Source organism: Falco cherrug, chromosome 8 (assembly GCF_023634085.1).
Source record: "Falco cherrug isolate bFalChe1 chromosome 8, bFalChe1.pri, whole genome shotgun sequence".
Taxonomy (NCBI): domain Eukaryota; kingdom Metazoa; phylum Chordata; class Aves; order Falconiformes; family Falconidae; genus Falco; species Falco cherrug.
In genome coordinates, this window is record NC_073704.1 from 19,380,954 (window position 1) to 19,403,994 (window position 23,041).

The following is a 23,041-nucleotide window of genomic DNA, read 5'->3' on the forward strand; positions in this document are numbered from 1 at the left end:
ATATAGTCATATGCCACTGCTTATCTGGTGAAGAGGAGGAAAAATGAGTACTTGCTTCCCTTGCATTGGTTAAAGGAAAATCTAGAAACAGAACATTTGCAAACTGGTCTAATCACTTACAAGATGAGTTCATTTAAAGGCAGCAGTGCCTGTGATAGGCCAAATATTACTCATTAAGATTTTCCCATCATTCATAAAGAGGCAGTAATAACAGACCTGCTAATAAAAGGCATTGAACTCTAGCTGGTTTCAGTGGGGGTGTCATTCAACCCCATTAGAAGCATTCCCACAGAATTTATTGCTGCCAGGTCAGACATTTATAGAAACCAGGACGGTAGTGTGATCTTTTTTCCCCCCTCAAGATGCAATTATTCAGAGCATGCCCTTCTTTAAACCCCTTCACTTTTGCTGAGAGTGCTTCTGTGTCTCTCACTTGGTCACGTCACAGAAATGGCAGTAGCCCTTGTAGCTTTCTGTAGCATCATTCACACTAGCTTTCTCTTAATCATTTTTACTCCGGTATTAATTAGAAACCTAATTGTACTTGTCTGGAGTGGTAAAGGCAAAATGTGAGGATGAAAGAGCAGAGAAAAATAAGTTTTGTCCCTTTAAAAAGTTCCTGGGGCACGGTGTGTGTGATGTAGTGCCATCTTGCAGCCAAAGGGATGCTTTTGTTATTGATGCCTGTTTTCACTCATTTGTCTCTTTCCCTTAGATTGTATTGTACTCTTGTTCTCCTCCCAGGTGGGAATGACTTTTGAAAATATGAAGAAAGTACACTCAGCTGTTGTCTTGCTTAAATAACGCAAACAGTTTAATTTTAAAAGTCCAAAGCTGACCACGTGCATGGGATTTTATGGGCTTTAAGAGTATAGCTACTTGTGCCAAAGGTCAAGGCAAAGGAATAAAACTTTGCATAAGGAGAGTTGTCACTGGTGACTGTCCCTTCTGCCCATGGGCCTGGGGACATCCCTGTGGATGGATGGCCTCAGTGGTGAAACGACTTCCTCCTGTGCCAGCTTCACCAGGGCTAACCTGAAAACACTTGGGTGTGGTTGAGCAGGGTGCCTGCAAGTTGCCATCCCCTGGCAGGAGGCAACCATGTAAGCTGGTGATAGCTCCTTTCTGAACCTAGAGGCCATTTGTTTCTGTGATCGGACTGGGCTTTAGTTTAACACTTAACAGCTCCCCCACTCCAGATCCCCACCAGGGTGGGTTGTGTTGGCAGCACAGTGGGCTCAGAGCAGGGGATCCTCCGTGGGGAGGGTTAGCTGTCCACGCGCAGCCAGGACACGTGCCAAGCTCTTACATCTGCCTGCATGCTAAAGCAGGTGCCTGTCTGGCATCTTTTCTCCACCTGGAGAAGGTGGAGAAAATAGATGGTGGTTTATCTGGAAGCTTTTGCACTGAAGCTCTTTACAGTAATGGTGTCTGCCTGCCTGAGGAAGAGCCTTAACATGTCTAAAAGTTTACTTTTTTTTCTTAATTCAAAGGAAATCACATGCCAAGGATAACATTAAAGTAGCATCAAAGATGGAATAGCAGCCTAGAAATATCAGTCGTTGTTGCTGAGTGTCATACAGTATATTTTATATTCAGGAATTGGGAGAAAATGTGGTGCTCACTGCCTGGAGTGTTCTTAGCCCTGCAGAGATCTTCCCATAAACAAGGGAAGTTTTGTGATGCCCTAGTTGTGAAAACTACACGTTTTCCGTATGGGCCCAGGACATGTGTGCATCAAGTTCTTGTCATTAATTTCTTTGTTTTTAGGGACTAGTAGAGCAACATTACTTTTGGATTATTTATTCAGTCATTTTTAAACCTCAACATTTTCTGCAAATTAATAATAGTTTTTATTTAAGAGAAAGGGACCATAGCAAAAAGTTGCCTAACGTCTCTTAAAAGTGTGCTGTAAGCCCATGTGAGAAATAATTTGTTACCCCTGTGCTATGGAAGGGCGAAGAGAATCGTTTCCATTTTTATGTTCATGTGCAGGACCCAAATACTGAAGAAGTGTTTGTTCCTAAGAAAACATTTCATGCAAGGCAATAAAGGTTGACCGCAGCTTTCCCTCTTGTTTACCGAGCACGTCTGAGATGAACTTCGCTGCAGGCTTTGGCAGCAGTGTCGGTGGTACCCTGCTTGCCAGGGTAGGGATGGGTTGGTTTCCACAGAACCCCATGTGACAGGCAGGTAGCCATGCCCAGCACTTGCTCTTTGCACCAAGACTCTGCCTGCCACCCCATTACAGACCATCGTTGAACTTACCAGGTGCTGATAGCAAAGGTGTAGCAGAGGGATTGAAAGAGGCTTTGTGGGGAAAAAAGGTGGATCCCAAGGTCTCATCTAGGAATGCTAAAGGACCTTTGGTGTGTGCCTTTCCTTCTTGAGTACACACAGAATATACAGGGATATTCTGTCTGTTCTCTGCATTCTCGGCCCTGCTGCTCCCTCTCCAGAAGATGCCTGCTATCGCCTTCCCCTGCTCTTGCTGCCGGCTGTGCACGGGCTTCTGCAAAACGCTTCCAGTGCTGCTGGGTGCTGCCACAGCCGGCGATCAGCTTCTCGTATTTACCTTGAAACCATGGTGTTGTAGCCCATCTGCTTTACTGCTGCTGCCTAGGGCAGTGGCTGCATTCATCCTTTAATTACCTTAATGCTGTTTGAGTTTTATTTTGGTTGGAGTGCATAAAAGCCCTAACTGCTAGGGCCTGCTTGGCTGCTACTTAAGACATTTTGTGCTAGCTTGAGCTTAGTTACTGAAATGCTGATGGCGCTTGTACTCTGAAAAACAGAGATGAAATGTCATTTTCTGTTGTGATGGTTTTGTGGTTTGAGAATCTCACCAGCAAATAAATTATAGCTTTGTTTCTGTAAGTTGAGAGATTTTTTTATATGCATCCTTTGGGCTTAGAGAAGGTGCTAATAAGAAAGATTCTGAGGCTGAGGAGGAATTTTCTGGAGGTTGTTTTTTGGGCACAAAAAGGAGTCTGTTGTATGGGTCAGCAAACGGCCACGTCTGCTTGTCATGTGTCTCTCCATGAGTTAAATTTTGACACATGCTGCTGCCAAACAAAGCAAGATTAGTCTCTTAAACCACATGCTAATGCTTACTGGTTAGTGCCTAGGCCGTGGCTTACAGAAGAATGTTTTATACTTCATTGCATCTTTTCATATTTATGACACACACCATTTTTTGGTCCTAGATCCGTTCAAAACCCATGAAATTAGATTTTCTTCTCCTGGTTATGTTGATGCTTGGTCCACATGGTTAAGAACTGGCCACTTGCACAAGGTTCACTACCTGAGGCCTCACCTGTATTCAATAGGGATATTGCCAAATAAAATCAAAGTCTGGGGCAAGATGTGCTGTGTCCACTCCATTATTTCCTCCCAGACAGTACTAAACTTATCTCCAGCATGATGTTACAGATCATCATGCTGCAGGGAATGACGTACAGTAAAAGAAAAATAAAACTGAATTCTCTACAGGAAACCTCACAGTATGCCCTAATTTGCTCTACGGGGTTACCATACGTAGTTACGCTGCTGCTGCTGTACCATAGAGCTGGCTGATCTTCAGTGGGGAGAAAGAAAGAACCATTCCAAGCAGAGGTAAATATTTCTATTCTTTCTGTAAAAGGAATACGCGGAGCCAAGCAGTCTAAACAGTTTGAGGCAATAGTAACAGTTTAAATCTGCAGTTAAAATGTACGCTCTGAAAGTACTACAGTTGTCCAGATTTATATAAGGGATAAAATGGAAGTGGGTAAGAAAGAAGGAAAATAACCAAGTAAAATGCTACATTGTATTGTCATAATTAGTCACATTTGTGTTTATGGAAAAATCTGAGATGCTGTCCCAGCATTTCTGTCTGTATATGAACTTCTAAATGGCTGTGTGATTGTCTGTTGGCAGAAGCTCTTTTCTGTGCAAGGGTGTATTTCTGACAATCACTCAGTGCTTTTCACTTCTTAATTGCACATGTTTCATGCCCAAGATGCATAGTTTCCTTTCTCTGCCCCCCCCCCCCCATTAGTGTGCTTAAAGGAGGGCACACTGAGCCAAGAAAGCAGCGCTCCTGCCCCACTGTGACATTTCTGCCTGTAAAGGGGCTGTTGCCAGAAGCTGCCTGTTGTGCTGTTCTGGGCATTGCTGCCTCTGTTTTCTCTGTGTTTAGGCAGATTTCAAGGAAGCCTTGAGTAGAGATGAGATGGCTTGAGAATAAGAAGCTAACAGATAGAGTGGGCTGGGTAGGTGGGTCCTAGCAGGACAGCAGTGGGGAGCAAACCAAAGTATTGCTCAAGATGAGGGGGGAGGTCTTGTGTGCAGATGAAGATTGCTAAGGCTGGGGGAAGGCAAAGTCCTGGAAAAGAGAGGAGCAGAGTGTGTTTGGGAGGAAAGAAGATAGTGGCAGGAAAGTGCTGAGAATTCTTTAATAGTTAGGGATCATCCCTGTCCTTGTCCACTGGGGAGAGAGAGGGAGATGGGCTGGCAAACCTGTCACATAGGGTATGTAAAGATACGTAGGTCCATGCCTGAACTAGAGGTGCTAGCTGTTACAGGTCTGTGATAAGAGCTTGCTTCAAAGACAAGTTTGATTTTGCTATGGGTTCAAGAGCAAAAACTGATTCTGTGGGGTAAAGGACTGTAAATGTGTATTTTCATGTGTCCTGCAGCATTGTTTCCCCATAGCTTTGAGTCCCAGTGGGATTTCAAGTGATGTATCACTTTAAGATATTCTTACTCTTTCCACATACGTATTTATACTATGACAGGTCTATTTAGAAGCTTGAAAGTACAGATTTTGGGCAGACAGCCGTTTCTTTTCTGACCTATTCCAGGCTGGAAAATTATTAGATATCAGTATGGATTCAGGGTAGAGAATTTTAAGTCGTCCCGTTATATTATGTAAAAACAAAATCTTATACATATATCCTTCTAATCAGAACAAAAATCTGAAGAATTAAAAAAAATCACCACCTGTCATTACTTGGGATAATGGGAAATGATCAAATGTTTTCACTTTTAAAGGTTAGGAAGACTATTCGGCACCAGTATCTGTCAGCTTGAAACTGGTCTCAGTTTGAAATTGCAATTTATGTATGTGGACAGTGTGTCTGATCTAAAATGTCCTTGCTGATGAATGTGCCCTCATGCTGACAAAAGTCTTACTAGTGCTGGCAGGATCACATCTGGGCAGAGCTGGTAGCATCAGTTTATGCATTCATGTTTTCTGCTGTAGACCTTTGGAGAGGAGCAGCTTTAAGCTGAATTGCATCTCACTTAAGGCAGAAAATACAGTTAAGATAAAACACGATGCACAGCTTGTAGAAAACGATTTTATTTTATCATGGAAACATTTAGCAGAGCTGAGATACTGTGCTGATGGGAGCTATAGAAAAATCTGAGAACTGACAGCGTAGAGTTTATGGCGTTAATTAGAAAGTGGTGCAGCGTTAGTGAGAAAATGTATGCATTTTCTCTGGGTTTTTTTATCATGCCTTAAAGTGCTTTTCGGGTGCTTTGGATGCCTAATTGGAGATGCTGTTCATGAAAGCTTGCACTATCTGAAAATCAAGCCCTTTTCCTAATAACACATTTCAAAAAACTGACGATGTGTTAAATGGGACCACATCAATTAATCTTTAAAAACAGGTAACTAACAGACCGGCCTGATGTCTGTGTTGATTCTGGTTTTTTCCTTTGTTCAGTGGGGTGGTTTAGTAATAGAAACATTCTTGCACAGAAACAAACACTGTAGACCTTCTGCTTCATCGTTACTGTGCTGTACTTGCTGCTACAATATTTTATATCAGATAACTTTTTTTTTTAAATTACAATAGAAATGACCTTTTGTTTTTTCATTACCGCATGTGGGATGGCCGGAGGGTATTCTCACACTGTAAAGGCAATAAAGCTCACCGACAGGTTTTCTAACAAAATCCTTGTGCACAGCTGCATAACATAAATCATTCCTTCCAATTTCTGAATGTTAAATGTTTGTTGTATGAAAGTTACTGCTGTTCTTGCCTGACTTTAACAAGGTTTGGGGTTTTTTGTTTGGCACAAGTATTGTTGCTTTTCAGTTTTATAATCATGCTGCCCTTAGTTGTAACAATTATATGGCTTGAGTGTGAGCAAGTATAGCTTAGACTGCCAAGATACTTGTATTTTCATAACAGTCAGCTCGTATTTTACAAATATAGTGTGTTGTCCTTTACTTAAATTATTTATTTGTAAATTCAACTGGTGGATATATTGCCAACAAACAGACTATAGCAAAAGAAAATTCCGCTAGTGGGCTAAGAGTTGCCTTCTGGGACTAAACCCATTATTTTTACTTGCAAGTTTTGCCCCTTTTCCATGCGACATTGCAGTGCAAAGGGATCATGTTACAATGCTTCTGGAATGAATCGACTTGCACTGCCTTAATTAAATGTATCAAAGTAGGAACAAATAACTATGGCTGCATCTGTTGCTGCTGATTTTCTTTCCCTGCTGTAGTACAGTGCGGGCCACTGAAGGTCTCTGTGTAGGTTCGAGGTGCTCTGGCTGATCCCTAGGATGTGGTAGCACATCTGCAGGACCTTGCAAAGATCGAAATCCATCATATTCTGGGGGATGGCAGTTTGACCAAGTGCCGCCTTAATAATAAAATCATAATAAATTGTATGTATAAACCCCACTGCCACCAAAGTAGTCTGTAAGGACTGCACCCTCTTCCTGTGTAGCACTAAAGTGCAGGGTTAAAAATTGAGCAAAATGATAGCTCAGGCAGGGCAGAGAGTATGCTGGGTGGGTCTGGGGAGGGTCTGGGCCAATTAAACTGGAAAATATCTTACTCCACTAAGCTCTAATTTAGAGATATTTTGACATGACTGTAGGTGGGAGAGATGAACTATAGCAAATATCTGAAGAAAGCAGATTGCTTTTCCTAAGGGGAGGCAAAGCAAAATCCTTTCCCAGCTTCAGGTGCAGTTTTGGAGGCCTTAAGGACTCTCAGGTGGAGATACCACTCAGGCCAAAATTCAAGCAACAAGTTCCCAGGTTGCTTGATCTTTACGTAACCTATAATAAAACCTAGAAATTAAGGGTTTGTTGAACGCAGCAGGTAGTTCCACTGAGCAGACAATTGCAAACGGAGCTCAGAAATGAATGCTGCAGTGAGAAGAGGCTTCAAACAGTAAGGCTGGCTGCCTGGCTGAATGGTTGTCTCAATTTGTGACCCTGTGGTGTAATGAGCACTGAGCAACTCCCACCAGCTCCAAGGCAGATAAGCACAGCATCTTGCAGAAAACCTCAGTAACCTGTAGCACCAATGCTAAAGCTGGTCAGAGTGGTAAAAACAGTGGATCAGAGACGAAGTTTGCAACAGAGCCCTGAGCTCAGGTTGTCAGGTCAGTTGTCAGCAAATCATAAGGGTGACAGAACTTAGAAAACATTGGGCTTTTTTTCTTTTTAGTGTTATTTGAGAATTAAAAGTTGGAATTGGAAGTATGCTGGTACTTTTAATACATACTGACAGCTTCCAAGTAGAGCTTGACTCAGTATGAAAGAAAACCTCCTTTTTTTCAAAATATTTCATAGTACTTACATGCTCTGATTTTATTTTAGGAGTTGTTAATTTCCCTCCAGAAGAGGAAAAAGCTAATGGCAGGAATAAATTGGATAAAAACTGATTTATGGGAATACAAATTGAGATTAAAAAAGTATTTCTGGTAGAATTTAAAAGGCTACTTATGGATATATCCATAGTAAATAATATGCACACCCCCACCAGTATTTCAGCTTCTGATCTGCATGTTTGCCATTTTGCAAATGTATTTCTATAGTTTTTATTCTAGCTAGATAAAGACAATACCTTTTCATATTTTCAGTTTAAGTAAAAAGGGGGAACTTTTAACAGGTTCTTCTATATATTCTGTACTCTGAGAGTAAAAAATAATTTTAGAACATAGGTGCAATATTTATCTCAATAAATCTGCAAGTGCTTCTGCAGGGTTATATCTACATGCAATATTTATCTCAATAAGTCTGCAAGTGCTTCTGCAGGGTTATATCTACATTAAAACATTCCTACACAACATTAAGATTTGTCATTTTTCTTTCAGATACTGATGAATACAGACCACCTGTTTGGAAATCTTACTGTAAGTATCTCAATGGATTTGTTTGGGGGTTTTTTCCAAGTCAGAGCTGAAAAAGTTTCAGCTGGGTGCTTTAAGAGACTCGGGGGTTTTTTGATGAAAATGTGAGTTTAAGAAGCATCAAGGGTTTTATTTAGAGATAGGTGCAATTGTTTATCTTCAAGGACAAGTGGATGCTGATTATTTGGAGGAGTACATTTCTGCACCTTACTAACATAAGTGGTCCCGCTTCTGTGTGGGTCTGGCTTATATTGCTTTGCCTGCCTAGACCAGGGCTTATATAAACCCCATTCATACCTTAAAGTTGGTATCCTTACAAACTTTTAGGGCTCCTCTGCTCTAGTACCTTGTATCACTAGAGCTGAGACATGAGATGGTTTGAAAAACTCAAAATAAATAGTTTTTCCCCCAGAATTTGCTGATGTAGTAAAATGAGAACATTTGTTTGGCCTGGCGTGACAAATTTTTGGAGCCCTGACTAGAAGGGCCCAGTTTCCTACCAGCTGCTCGCCTGGGCTCTGCAGCTCTTCCACGTGTGCCCTAGCTGAGAGGAAGCTGGCCTTGCAGGCTGCCTTAGCCAGGTGCACAGGGCAGTAGGCTGGATGTGTTGCCCACAGATTAGAGTGCCACTCCCTTGGGAACTTTGCAGCTTGCTGGTTTTCATTCCTAATTAACAAAACAAAACAAATCCATGTAAAGGGGTGGCCTGTTGTTTGGTAGTGCTGCTGGAGGTTCAGGGAGATTGAAGAGAACAGAAGGCAAATGGCACTGTAGCAAAGCATTATAGCTCCCACAGTGTTTCACCTCTAAATTCTCGTTCTTTGTAGACAGAAAGGTTAAGGTGCAAGATATTTTGAGACTTGAGGAGGCACAGCAAGAAAGAAGAGTCTTCTCTTAAAAGCAGATTTTGAAAGCAGAATGTTTGTGTGTTTAACACACTTAACAGTTTAGAGACATCAGACTTAATATTTGCATTTTCTTTTGTATATATTCCCAAACTTGGTGTCTTCAGGCTGGCTAAAGGGATTTGCTCAACCAACATATCACATGATGAAAATGTTCTCTAAAGACTGGGGAGATGTAGCACCTGAGAAAATGTAGTTATTTCAAAAAGGTTTAAATCCTGCAGTGGGAGATTCTTTTCAGTCTTTTGGGAGATTTTGGGTTGGTCTTAAAGGCTTAGTGAAAAGCAGGGTTAGAAAGAGAGTAAATTTAAGAAAACAGAACAAAGTATTTTTGTCAGCTAAAATATATGTAGTAGAATTAAACAAGCATTACAAAACCACCTCTTCTGTCACCTGAGCCAGTCTTCTGTTAATGGCTCACAGAGGTCAGTTGTTTCTGTTCTGTCCCTGCCATTGCCAACCTGATGCATTCAAAAATCACAGTTAGGCCTTAAAACTCATAAATCAGCCTTCTTGTTTGGGTTTGGTTTCCAGCTTTTGAGTTGTTAAAGTGATCAGATCTTCTGTCCAAGATGAACATCAGGTGACTTCTGTAAATGAGAACATGTCTCATCAGACATTTCAAACTGCTTAGGCTGAAAGAAAATAGTCAGATGCTGTGAAAATCATAGTAAAAATTACAGGTGTTGGCAAAACTGTGTACGCCTTAACAGTTTAGGAATGTCAGGGTCTCTTAAAATACATTTATGTTAATTAAAGAAAATAGAAAGACAATGTCTAAAAAAAGACTGAAGACTTGTAATCTGTCCAGCTTGAGTGTTTTCATCAGATAGATGACTTTGAACAGTTTTTAATAATTGCCAACATATGCAATTGCTGTCCTGTAACTGAGACAGCTGAGACCTTGGTCTGTTTGTGAACCTGGTGGCAAAGCCTGTCAGCGTCTTTTGAATCATCATTTGTTATACCAGTAGTTTGTCATATGCCAAGTCAGCCGCTTAATATTAGAGAATTTGCACACAGGATGATTTGAACAAGTGTTTTTCTTGCAGCAGAGGGCTGAAAGATAAAACTGAGACAGTTTGCTCCTTGGTGTTAACATCAGTAGTCATCACTGCAATACATTTTTGTTACTGATATCTGTGTATTTTGCTTCCTGTTGTAAGCATTAACAATGAATCACAGCTCTGTACCTTCTGAGAACTTGGGGAACTCTTCCTCTTTGTTTGGTTTATTCCGTGCCATAATTTATAACAGGGAGTTCCACTCCTCTAATACCAAATCTTTTGGCAGCTTGCCAGGAGCTGAAGGCTTGGGCAAGTCTGAATGTGTATGCACTCTCCTATGCCATCATGGTTTGCCATGGTGAACTCTTCCCATGGTTCAGAACTAAGTGCAGAGTCAAGGGGTTTGATTATGTTTCTGTCTCATGATGGATGAAAAGGAATGTCTTGTTTGACTTCCCTGGCAATAATTACAGCATGTAAACTGGTATTGAACAGTTTGAATTGCATACATCAGTTAGAGGAGGAGGAATAGGCATTCTGTTTTATAAATTAACTGGTCTACCTGCTATGTTTCTGACTGGAAGTGGAGAAAGGTACTGCCTTTTGAGAAGAAGAATTTCCTTCCAGAAAATCTTTTCAGCCTGGCTTGAAGTAAGGTGGGAAAGAGTTCTCAGTTTTTAGCTGATTTCTGCGGAGCATACTGACTGTGAGTCTCCACTGCTTTTCTGTGAAATTCAGAGAAATCCGTATTTGCTCTGTGAGTTTTATTTTTTTTCCTTTGAACTTCACTCTACAGTTCCCCGAATTAGGTATGGTCAAGGCCCAGTGCCATCAAGTATGACTTTTACAACAGAAGCTAGGAAACCTGTGTGCTAGAAAAATAAATGGCCATGCTATGCTTGAAACGAAAATTAGTGTTTTATATACTAGTGTGCTGTTCTTCATTACTTGCAAAAGTTGGGGTTTTTACAATACAGGATGGTAAGGACTGATTTTAGTAATGTCATGAAAAAAACATTGGGTTTTTTCATTTGGAACAAAGGGAGTGCATTTTTCCAGTTTATCTTATGATTGCTGTATCATTGGGCATCTTGCCATTTTCTCCATTCGCATGTAACTTCACACATAAGTACAGCATTTGTCAGTGGAAAACACAATCAAATGAGAAGTGTAATGAAGTCAAATCCTATTGGTTAAATCAATGCGTGGTCTTATTGCCCAAGAAGGTGACAGCACATGTTATTAGACCTTGGTGTTAGTACTAATGATTGAAACATAATTGAATTTTAAAAGATTACCATTCCAAATGTCTGTTTGATCAGCTCTACAGTACTGTTCAAGTACTAACTTAGCGTTGACAGCCTCATTTTGAAGGTGACTTGCCAAACCAAACTCTTACTGGGATAGAAGTCGAAAGTCACTCCTTTTGGTATTATATTAGAAAGCCTGTGCATTAGTACCATTAAATTTACAACTGGCTCCTAAGATTTATTCTGGCTTGATGAGGCTTATTTTTAAAAAAAGAAAAAAAGGGGGAGGGAAGATACTAGTAAGTGTATATCATTATTTGGGCTTTAACTGTTTTACTCTGCTACTCATCTCCCTGATGTCTTTAGATCTGCAAATGCAAAGGACATTTCGCTCTTTGTTAAGAAGGGTCATCACTGAGCAGTGTCAAAAACAGAGGGTTTGATTCTGCAAAGTTCTGAATGGTTCTTGTAAAGTCTTGGCATATTTCAGGTGACTGAGTGTGGATCCAGCATAATAGGATGGTACTCTATCTGCTTACTGAAGAAAGTGTGACAGCAGCCTGATTTGACATATAATAACATTTAATTTGCATTTATTATGAGTCCTTTTCTGATCTGCTTGATAGAAACTTGACTGGTCTCACCTAGTTACTCCATAGTACATGATCAATTAATTGTAAAGACAATAAATAATCCTAATTTGGGTAGCAACATTCTTTTTTCTGACTTGTAAGTAATTTTTGAGACCTTGATATATGTATACTTGAACTAAATCTTGCAGAAAGTCTTCTTTATTTAAACAGCAATATTAATGTTAAAATGCCTGACTTATACAATGCTTCTGTATTAATCAGAATTTAACTTCTGCCTTCTCCCAGTGTATCAATTGCAACAGGAAGCTCCCCATCCTAGAAGGATAACCTGCACTCGTGAGGTGGGTATTGTAAAGATTCAGTTCTATAGAGTCCAGTAATTCCAAGTCTATACTGTGTGGTGTCCAACCCAAGCATTTCATGCTGTGATTAGAGTAAGTAGCCTTGGGGGCACTGGTATCTGGAAATCTATTTGATCTAAAAATAGAGTTAAAAAGAATTTTGAGTATGGTGTGTATACATGAGAATAGTTTACTGGGGTTTGATTCTTAGATATATGGAAATATGCCTTTTCTCCCCCTTTTAGGGTCAGAAATCCACAGAAGCAAGAGCAGAGCTGAACAGTGGAGCTATGCACCTGTTTGTACATGCATCGCTGCTAAATGTGTGCAATAAATCAAGGGAGGGAAGACTGAAATGTCCCCTGGTGCTATTATTTGAGCTGTAGTACTTTAAGACTCATTAATACTAGTAGCTAAGCTATGCAGAGCCACAGATTTTAAGGATCCAAACAGTATCAATGGGATCCCATTGATATGCAGTGATACAGAAACACCTGCTGGTGGGGTCAGTAGTTGAGGCAGACCCCAAATTGTTAGTGTGCCCTTAGCTGCCATCCAGCAGAGCAGCACCTCTCTGGAGCTGTGTTGCTGGAGGGTTTAACTGATACCAAACATCCATGCCAGCAAGATTTCACTTACAACTGCATCTCCCTTGCAGCTTCAGTTAGGAACCTGAAAACATTAATTTCAGTTTCAAAAATGCTAAAATGTTAGGCTTGACTTGTTAAGCAGTATTACAAAACACAGCTTTTACTGAATAACCACTGAAAGTTATTACATTGCTGCAATAAAACTTAAGCATTTTTATCATGTGCCAAGAGAAAGAAAATTAATCTTCGAAATGTATTAGTCACTTTGGCGTAGTATTGGATACAGAGGGACATAGCACTGTCAGGAACATTGCTAGCTTACAGCCTAGACCACAAGCAGTATTACTTACAGAATTAAACAGCTGTTTCCCTGTCATCATGTCAAATGCCCAATTGTGATTCTATGAAGTAGTCTCAGTTTTTAAAATAAAAAGTAGAGATTTAACAGAAGTGAAATACTGCATTTAGTGGAAGAACTCTTGTTTTCCTCTGTTAATTTGATAGATTTGTATTTTTATAAAAGGTATAGCTATGGCTGATCGCACTTAAGCAAGACATCATTATAGGAAAGAGCAATACATTAATTTTTCAAGAAGCATTGTAGCAAAAAGTTTTGTTTTAACCAGTGTTTCTACTCTTAATGAGGGTCCAGGCTGGAGTATTCTTGTTAAGGTTGCTGGGCAGATATCTTCTGTACATCAGGTAAGTTAGGGTGGACATTTGGAGGGAAGATCTAAGCTGTGAAAGAATGGGAGGTTTTCCAGGTTTTTGTTCCCATTGCAACATTATTAGGAAGGTTCCTTTCTATTTTGTGAATTTTCTATGATAGGGGTTTTCATTATATTAATATACAAAATATCTGAAGTCTTGTAGGAGCTTAGTCTTATAATACAGGTTTGTGATTGTACAGAGTGCTCACCTGGATAGGATGAAGTATTTTACTCCCTGCTTCCAATGGGTTGTGTTTATTGTTGTTAGGTACTGTTGAACAGTTGCTTTTTCCTTACTCTCCTCAAAAATATTTCACTGGTGGAAGAAGTGCTAGTATGTGTGTAAATATATTATACATATACGTACTGTAAAGCGTATGAGGGATATTTGGTAGGCTTCTGACACTGTTCATTGAGGTGCTGACATTATGCCTGTAAAATCATTGTAGGTTTTGTTGGCAGAGTCTTATCTCAGAGCCCTGCTATTGTTTACTCATATAGTGACAGACTTACAGTGTTGCTCATAAAGTTGCATAGCTCTTGTGATCAGTGACAATTCTTCAGTTTCTTTAATTAGATACTTTGAGAGCCTCGGGTGTGAATGTTTTAATTCTTAGAGAATTAGAATCTTCATTTATCTATATGCCTTTTGGCTTCTTTAAAAAAACAAACAGCAACCAACCAACCAAAAAAAAAAAATCAGAAATGTAAGTAGTAGGAAAGTAGTAGCAGTTAAGGAAATCTTACAGCAGATAACAATTGTAATTGGTTTTTTTGTGAACTGCACAGTGCACACATACCCTGTAGTCAGGGAGAAACTATAAACTGATAAAGGGGTCTGGTAAATTCAGTAAAATCTGTTGGCATTATATCCCATGCTAGTTTGACAGCAAAGAAGAGCTTTGGGGTCTTTTTGCCCTAGGTGATTAGAAGCCACAAGCAAATTTTATACCAAGTTCTCCTTCATAGTATTTCTTAGAATACTATTAGCCTATCCAGTCAAATAAGCAGAGATATAAATTTAATGTGTATTCAGTATCTGAAAATAAAAATTGTGTTCTGCCTCTGGAGTGCTGGAAATCCTTCAACTATTGATGAGATACAGATTGCCGCCTTTTCAGAATCAAACAAGAGACATGCTCTTGCCAGACAAATATAAAAGCATCTGTGTAAAGCTTCTTCAAATATGAATTACACTGACCACTGTAATTTTCTCATCCTTGTTATCACTGAATTTTAATTCTGTTAATTATAAATTTTGTTAGTTATTATACAGGTGGCAAATTGAAATGTTGGATTGTTATAGGGAGGAAAAATTGCTGTGGATGCGTGGTGTCCTGCATGAACCTTTCATCCAAGCTCTTTGGAGAGCATCTGAGCTTACTGCATCCCTACATAGAGGTCCTCCTGGTCTAATTCTACAAACAGGTAGTCTGTTAGAGTCAATGGGGGATTGGCAAAAATACCACAAGCAATCAAAACACTCTGCAACTGAAGAAAGAAATGCACTACATTAGTGTCTATAATGTTGTATTTCTATGAATTTATTCCAAAACAGGATTATAATATATGACAAACTTTGAATAAGTGTAAAACTTTCCCTGTGCTAGAGTGAATGGAAAAAAGAAAAGAAGATATATTCTGTGTTTTTAAAATAGTTTCTTGAATTCTGCAGACTAAACCTTTGTCTGCACCATGAACGTTACTGTAGAAACTGAGAAATAAAAGCTGCAAGTTTTAGAAATTAGTGAGAATTGAGCTAAATAAAATAGAGCTACAAAAGGATCAGTCAGTGGCAGGTATTTAGCTGCAGAACAGAGCATATTAAATACTACATGTCTCATTAAAGAATTCATTTATATTAAAACAACCCACCTATTTGAAGCTTTTTTTACCTAAAAAAGGTAAAATTGAAATAGTACATTATCCGTGTGCATTTTCCTACTTCTGCATTAATTTGTTATAATGCAGATAATTGTTTTTTTGTTATAAGTATTGCGCAATTTATGCAGCTGAGCCAGATTTGAAGTGAAAATATATTCAGCAAGCAGTAACATATTTAACCTTTCTCTCTGGTCTCAGCCTCTTCTGCTAGTGTTGAGCTTTGTGATCTGCTCTTTCTCAGCTGGGTTTCTATTAGCAGCCATGCATGAGTCAGTGGGAAGCAGAATCTTCTCCTAAGTGGTTGAATTATTCAGCTGTATAAACAAATTCATAAATATTAGGAAAATAATTTTGGTCCAGAGAACATCAAAGAGGTCAGCGGGAGGGAACAACATGTAATTTGGTAAGGTATTAGCATGTAAATTGCTCCTCTTGCCTTATGGTATTCCACTTGATGACGTAAGCAAGAGTGATGATTAGGGAAAAAGCACTCGTTAAAGAATAATTGGAAATTACACTATAAAAACTGCAACCTTTTATTTAAGGTACAAAAGCACATGTTGTACAAGTGCTGATACTGAGAGGTGTATTCAACAGAATGACCTACTTAAAATGAAATGCTTTTCAAATACGGAGAATTAGAGTTTCTATTCTGTTACATCAGTTTCATATCGGAGCAACACACGGATCAGTGAAGTTATGCTGACGTAAAAAGCATTCATTTGGGATTTTTTATTGTGAAGATGCGGCAGAGCCAAAGCTTTTAACACTGTGTGAGGTTAATTTGTAAAGTTGGTGATTCCTTAACATTCTAAGGATGCTTGACTTCTACATGAGGCTTACATCTGAATTGTAATTTGTCCAATTAATATTGTATTACCTTCATGGAATTTGTATTTGTTGTACATATAATCTTTTATATACACACGTGTGCATGTGCAAGCATATTTAGGGCATCCTTGACTGCTGTATGAATGGACTCCATGATAAATTTTAAATAACTATGTATGAGAAAATATCAAACAGACAAATGATGGAGATAATTAAAATCACTGGCCTTTTCCATCCTATTATGAGACTTCATCCTAATTCAGAGCTAGTAGTTAACAAGCCTGTCGAACAGCATCTCTGTGTAGTCTTGTGAAAATGGCCTCTATGGGCAGTCAAGAAACATAGCATAGATGAGCATATATAATGCACACCCTTGTTAGACCTGTTCTCAAAGATTGCTTTATCTGTATGACACTCAACCAGAATGACTTCCCAGCTTTGACGGTAACTAAGCTCTTTTCCAAAGGACTGGCTACTGTAAGGCACTTGCCAAGTCTGCCCCTTTTATTTGTTCGTAAACTTGGATTCATTTGCTTCGTACCTCGGTTTGAAAAAATCAGAATGAAACAGTAGTGGATATCTCATTGACCTTTATGGTTTTTGCAAGTATTATAGTGAGACCTGAATCTTTTCTGTGGCCTCTGCATCAGTGCTATACAAATAAGCACATTGAAATCAACTATCTCACAGTTTGTTGGGTTTTTACCCCCTTAAGTTAGAAGCCTTTTTTTAGAACTGTGCCAGACACAGGCCAAACAAACAGCAGTAGGAAATTTTTCTCATAAATAAAAAGCCCTGAGAAGTCAAAAGGCTTAGCATTCAGTTGATCTTTGCTGGATACAGAGAAAATGAAGTAGCTAAGGCTGCCTTCACTCATGTTCAACGCTACTTTGGTCCAAAAATACTGCCAAATTAGAAAGAAAGCCTGCAGAGGACAACTGCACTGTATTTTCAGCTAACAGCTTTAGTTAAAATGACCATTTTCTTGCTACTGCTTTCATTTTATTTAAAAACGTATTTCCTTTCTTAGGTGGGTTTTAGTTCCAATCTGGATGGATGTTTTGGTTTTGTCTCCGTGATTTAAGGCTGACCAAGCATGAAAGTTAGGCTACTGAGGCTTCTAAGCTGAAGTGTTTTGGCTTTCAGCTCTGAAATGCAGCTGGAAGATATGTGGGTGCCTGCAACTGTAATTTGTAGAAATACAGTCTGGCAGGAACTTTTTGAAGTCCAGGCAGACTCAAAAGACCAAGAAAGCTGCATGTTGCTTCTAGTTCTGGTGCAGTTAGGGATACCTGAAGTAAGAACAAATGTCACACTGCCTCTTATGCCTAAGTTGTTATGAGTAAAGCTGGTGTAACGATACTTGTAGGAAGCATTATAGGAAGCTGGAGAACAGTATTTACTGTCTTAAATGGTAAATTTGGCTTACAAGAAATCTGTGTTTTTGTAAGTTCACGTGGACTGCACTAAGTGTGTGTGTAGCCCAGCTAATTCTGAGTGAATTAGAATGCCCCTGCTGAGTTCTGTTGGAGTTGCCTTAGAGTCTAAATGTATACATTCAATCTAGATGTCAAAAGCCCCAAATATCATAAATTTAAAAAAACAAAACACCAAAAAACAGGCAATAAAACTCAGTGAATTGGTGTTCCAGTTGCACTGAGTCTTACACAAGCAAACAGTGTTACACATCAACATTTATACTGAGTTTGTGAGTTGGTAAAACTGATCAGTAGAGACTCAGTGTTCACAGAGGTGCTTATTTTCCTTTTTAACTCATCATCCACCAAGATGACTTGCAAACCCAGCTACAACTGCCTGAAGTCCAGCAGTTTTTGTCCAGTCATCCACCAGTTTACATTTTCAAATGTTTGCACACAGAGTATAATATTATAATTTGTCTTAGTTTTTGCAAGTACTCTGAAGATGTCCTGTCACTTTACTAATCCATTTCTGAAATGGAATCCTTTTGCCTATATAAGTTTTCCAGTTCTGTCATGTAAATTCACTGTATTCACAGAGATAAATATAAAATCTCAATAGACAGGCAACAAAATCTTACCATAACAGGATTCTTTTTTTAACAACTGCCTGAGACTAATGTCTTATCTTGGGGGTTTTAGTTAACGAATTGTTGCAAGTTTCTGTAATAACAACAATAAAATGTTTGCATTTTTTTGCCATTCATGTTGCTGTCTTCCTATTGAAGAAATAGCCTACATTTAACAAAAACTATGTAAGACTTTTCTTCTTTTCTGAAATGATCCAATCTCTTCAGGCCGAGTTATCACACTGGTCAACTCTTGTTTGCTGTTATGTAGGAAAAGGAAATCTTTTAGAACATTTTACATCTTTCCAGTGATTAAATGATTTTTAAAAGTGATGAACTATCACAATAGCTTTTTATTTGGTGGGAATGTGGAAGAGTTGTTATTAGGCTGTACACCAGGATGTATTTTTTGTTGTTGTTTTGGACATCTGAAATCTTTATTTATACTCCGCTAAGATAACTGGAGAGAAGTGCCAGTTTTAGTAGGCTTTTTCCTGAAAAGATGGAAAAAAAGAAACTAAAGTGTACTGTGAGTATTTTGTGGTTTATTATAGCTGGATCATTTTGTACTCCTGTAGTTCCAGTTGTATAAATGTTGAAGTTTACTCTCCAAAGCGTTTCTTCCTTTAAATGTAGCAAGGAGGGATATTTATTAAGCTGATTTCTGGGAGGTCTGTAGTTCCTCACTTGTCTCTCAACTTCCTGGACAACTGCAGATTAGTTACTTCATCTGAAATACTGGGCAGGCAAATTGTGTTCTGACACCCTTGCGTGTTTTCTGCATTTACACTGTATGCTCTCTAGAGCATGGAAGAGCTAGTGTTACACAGCATAACACGTGCATACCTGTTGTTGAGGTCTTTTAGGTGATACTACTGATTGCACAGTTTAATGAAGTCAAGAAGTGCAAGACTTAGGCACTTGCTTGTTGAATCTACCACTCGCCCTCACTCTGAGGGGATATGGTAGTGGCTTAATTTCTCACAGCAGTGGCACCGACAGCTCTATGATGGATGATAACTTTTAAACTTAAGAGTTTTATAGATGTTACACTGTATTAGTGCATTTAACAATATAGTGCACTTACACCCCTGAAATGAATCTTTTGTTTCCCCTTTTTGGCCGTGTGTACAAGCAATACTTAATGCCATCAGTTTGTACCAGTGGAGCGCTGAGGATGATGTGATCCAAGTGGCTCATTCTTGCTCAGTCAGTTCTAAGCCGTTCAGAGTGCGATGTTTCCCAGAGGTCTACCTTTGGTTTCCCTGTATTCCACTCACAGGGAAGATCCTGGGATAGCAGATGACTTTTGTCTGTACTTTCACTTTATATCCCTTTCTGTTTTTAATACTATATTATGGACAGTATGCCTACTGTATAGGTTCACTTGTTATGAAACATTACAATTTCTGTTGTTTCTTCTAGGTAGAGAACAGACCCAAATATTATGGAAGAGAGTAAGTAACATACATCTCTGAAAGTGGTTTATCTTGACTGTGTTGGTTGATATTATTACAGAAGAGGTTGCAAGTGTTTGTTCTGAGGCCTTTGCTGCTGCTGTGTGTTTTACAGCAGTGTGTCCTGTTCACCATTACATTATTATTGCAGTACCATCACTTTTGTCTGCCTAAAATATACAGCTGCGTTTTCTGATGGATATGGATATCATTGAGTGCTACCTTAAGTCAGAAAAACATGTTTCTGTACTTTCAGAGGGTTGTCTCTTTCTACCCCCACCTCCAGTTGGCTTTTGCAGAAGGTGTTTGTGTGCAGGAAAATAAGAGATTTGGATCACAAATGCAATACAAGTGTACAGTATATGTGTGTCTTCTGTTTCAGACTGCTAAGGCAAAGATGGTTAGATTTTAGTGTGGGGAAACAAAGTAGATCTTACTTGGGGGTTTTTTTGGTAAAAGATGTGTAGTATTGCTGGGATATTACACCAGTAATTACTGAGATTATATGTCATCCCCAAGTTTTTAGCAAATTGCCATTAAGTCCCCGAATGCTGCAAAATGTTGTATTGCATGCCACTGGCACAAAACATGTGAAGCCAGCAGGAGAAAATGGATTTATTTCTACATATTAAATTGATAGATGCAGATTTTAAAAGCAATATACTAATTTCATAGATATTGTTTCATAGAAGCCTTTCTAAACCATTTAAAGTGACTTCAAATGCAGGCAGAAAGGGAGATTAGTTTAAGATGTAGATTCCTAAAAATCAGTCACTTTTATGTTTGTGTCTTTTTTTAATTACTGTGGTTGGTGGTTTTTAAAAGAAGAACAGGTGATTTAAAAGTGAAAACGTGTGTTTCAGAAGGGATTTTTTTCCTTAGATTCCATGGGATGATCTCAAGGGAGGAAGCTGACCAATTATTAAGCGTTGCAGAGGGAAGCTACCTCATTCGTGAAAGCCAACGGCAACCTGGAACCTACACTTTGGCATTAAGGTTCGTAATTAATACTTCATTTTTAAATTTATAAAATATTCAAAAGATTGTACTGTGTTGTTGACCTTAGTGCTTGAACTTCCTTGTGATTTTCTTAATTTTATTTTTTTAAAAATCATGGTGGTACTTTTACTTCAGTTACAGATTTGGTATCTTTAACCTTTCCTAACCCTTTCTGAAGTGCTAACATTCCTTATTACTTGCACCATCAGGATAATAGCAATTATGTTTTTGCTGGTAGTGCTTCATTTTGCCCTTTTCCCACTACGTTACAGATGTGACCCCATTTAGACGTTTGAGAACATTTGTCTCTGTGTATGTTTGTTGCCTGACTTGTCTGTCTTTGACAGTCTATCAGTTGTGATTAGGACAAATTGAAAACTAGCTATGAAGTGCGATTGCATCATAAGATCCCAGTTCTTTGAGACCTAAAAGTCTTGTGGAGGCATTGGGTAGGATCAGCTGCTGTTGAAACTGAGATAGGGTTGTTCCCTGGCTGAGGGGCAGGCACTTCAGACAGCTCAGCACACCTAGATCTGGCAGATGTCTTCTTCTTGTGTTTGTGCCAGCATGCCTGGGAATCCTGAAAAACCCAGTGCATCCAGTCGTGAAGAGCAGTTTAATGAAACAGGATCATAACCCCTTCTGTGGCAAGGTATGCTGTCTCTGCAATGAAATATATCCACTCTTCATTTCTGCAGTGCAAAAACCCAAGCTTCTCATGCTTTGTCCTGGGGACCCAAACCAGGCAACTCCTCAAATCATCATGGAAAAATTTGAATTCTACATTTAATTCCGCCAACTGTTTTAGCTGATGTCTACAATCTTGATGGTATCCTCACACAAGCCAGTGGTGAAGTTGTTTTTAATTTAGTTCCAGTTGTAGTTCCGTGTTGTCTAATGTTTTCCTTTGTGTTACTAAATTAAGTGAAGGCACTGTGTCCTCTGCATCCTCGGAATTCAAAAAGGAAGATATCCTGGTGTTTGTTGTTTGATTGATTTAGTTTATATTACAGTTTGTTTAATCAACTTTAACATCAGTTATCTCCTGTGTTTGTAAAGTTTCTAACCTAGTTAAATTGAAAGTTAGAAAAAACACTAACAAAACTCCTTTGGCCACAAAGCAAGCTAGCTGAGACCTAAGGGTAGAATTAAGAATCCTTATTATGACTGCCTAAATGTATTTCTGAATACATCATCCTCAATGCTGCAGCTCTGATAGAGATTAATGAAACCTAGCTCAACTTTGTTAAGTAAGTATCTTTTTCTAAAATTATTAAAGATCACCTTACAGGGGGCTGTATTATAGGGGAAAAACAATGATATTCTCTTCTGTCTCTATCCTCATCGCTCATTCCATTCTAGACTGTACCTATAGCGGGCTTCTTCCAGAGATGCTTAGATTGTCTTTGCTCTGCACTGAAGATTTCCACTGTTACACAACTTAATCTTTCTAGAAGATAAAGAACAAACTGTTAACACCACAAATCATAACTACTTTGTAGTCAGACAGAATTCACAGTTATAAAAACATGTTTTTGTGAAATCTGGAACAGATTGGCTAATCACACTAAGCTACAGCCTTTAGCTACATCCAAAATGCACAGAATGCAAATGCAGTTGGTGCATGAAGGTTCTTTTATGGACCATTCTACTCCTAACGTGGTTCTTCCGCATCTCACTTCTTCTTAAGTTACTCTAAGGGATGCTTTAAGCCATCATAAAATGGATAGAGTTGGGGAGAGATCTGGGTAATAGTTTGCAAAGAGTTTCTCCTGAGTTATATATCTGTTACGTATTAGCAAGTTCCCTGACTAGGTCAGATCAAAGGACCAGTTCATAGTCCAATCCAGTATCCACTCTTTGCTAGCTATTAATAGCAAACGTTGAAAGACAAGTGTCAGAACAAGATGAACATGTAGTAGTAGTTCTGATGTGCTCTCCCAGCCTCTGAAAATTTGCTGTTCAGGGACTTCTGAGCCAAATTGTTATCTTCGCTATTTCTTCAGGCCTTTGATGGAGAGATTTTTGTCTAGTGGCTTTCTGAGCCCATTTTTTAACCTTGGTAGACTTTGCTGTCTCCAACTGTAGCATGAGTTCCATGCCTTAACTAGGTGTTATGGGAAGCAGCATCCCTTTTTTGAAGATTCCACCTTGCAATTTTATTGGATGCTCCCTAGTTTCTGTATTATGAGAAACAGTGAACAACTGATCTCCATTTACCTTTTCGATGCCACTCACATACCCCTTATTGTTCTCTTTACAGGTCAAGGAGTCCTA

The 23,041-nt window shown here is 39.0% G+C and overlaps 1 protein-coding gene across 3 annotated transcripts in view; it reads left to right on the forward strand.

Moving 5' to 3' along the window:
• CHN1 (chimerin 1) overlaps positions 1-23,041 on the forward strand; it is a 103,759-nt gene that overhangs the window by 15,502 nt on the left and 65,216 nt on the right. For all 3 annotated transcript variants that reach the window (XM_055718310.1, XM_055718312.1, XM_055718311.1), the window contains 4 exons: positions 8,115-8,153; positions 12,191-12,246; positions 19,734-19,765; positions 20,648-20,761. In XM_055718310.1, the coding sequence (XP_055574285.1) occupies positions 8,115-8,153; positions 12,191-12,246; positions 19,734-19,765; positions 20,648-20,761 (241 nt within the window). The remainder of the gene's footprint in view (positions 1-8,114; positions 8,154-12,190; positions 12,247-19,733; positions 19,766-20,647; positions 20,762-23,041) is intronic.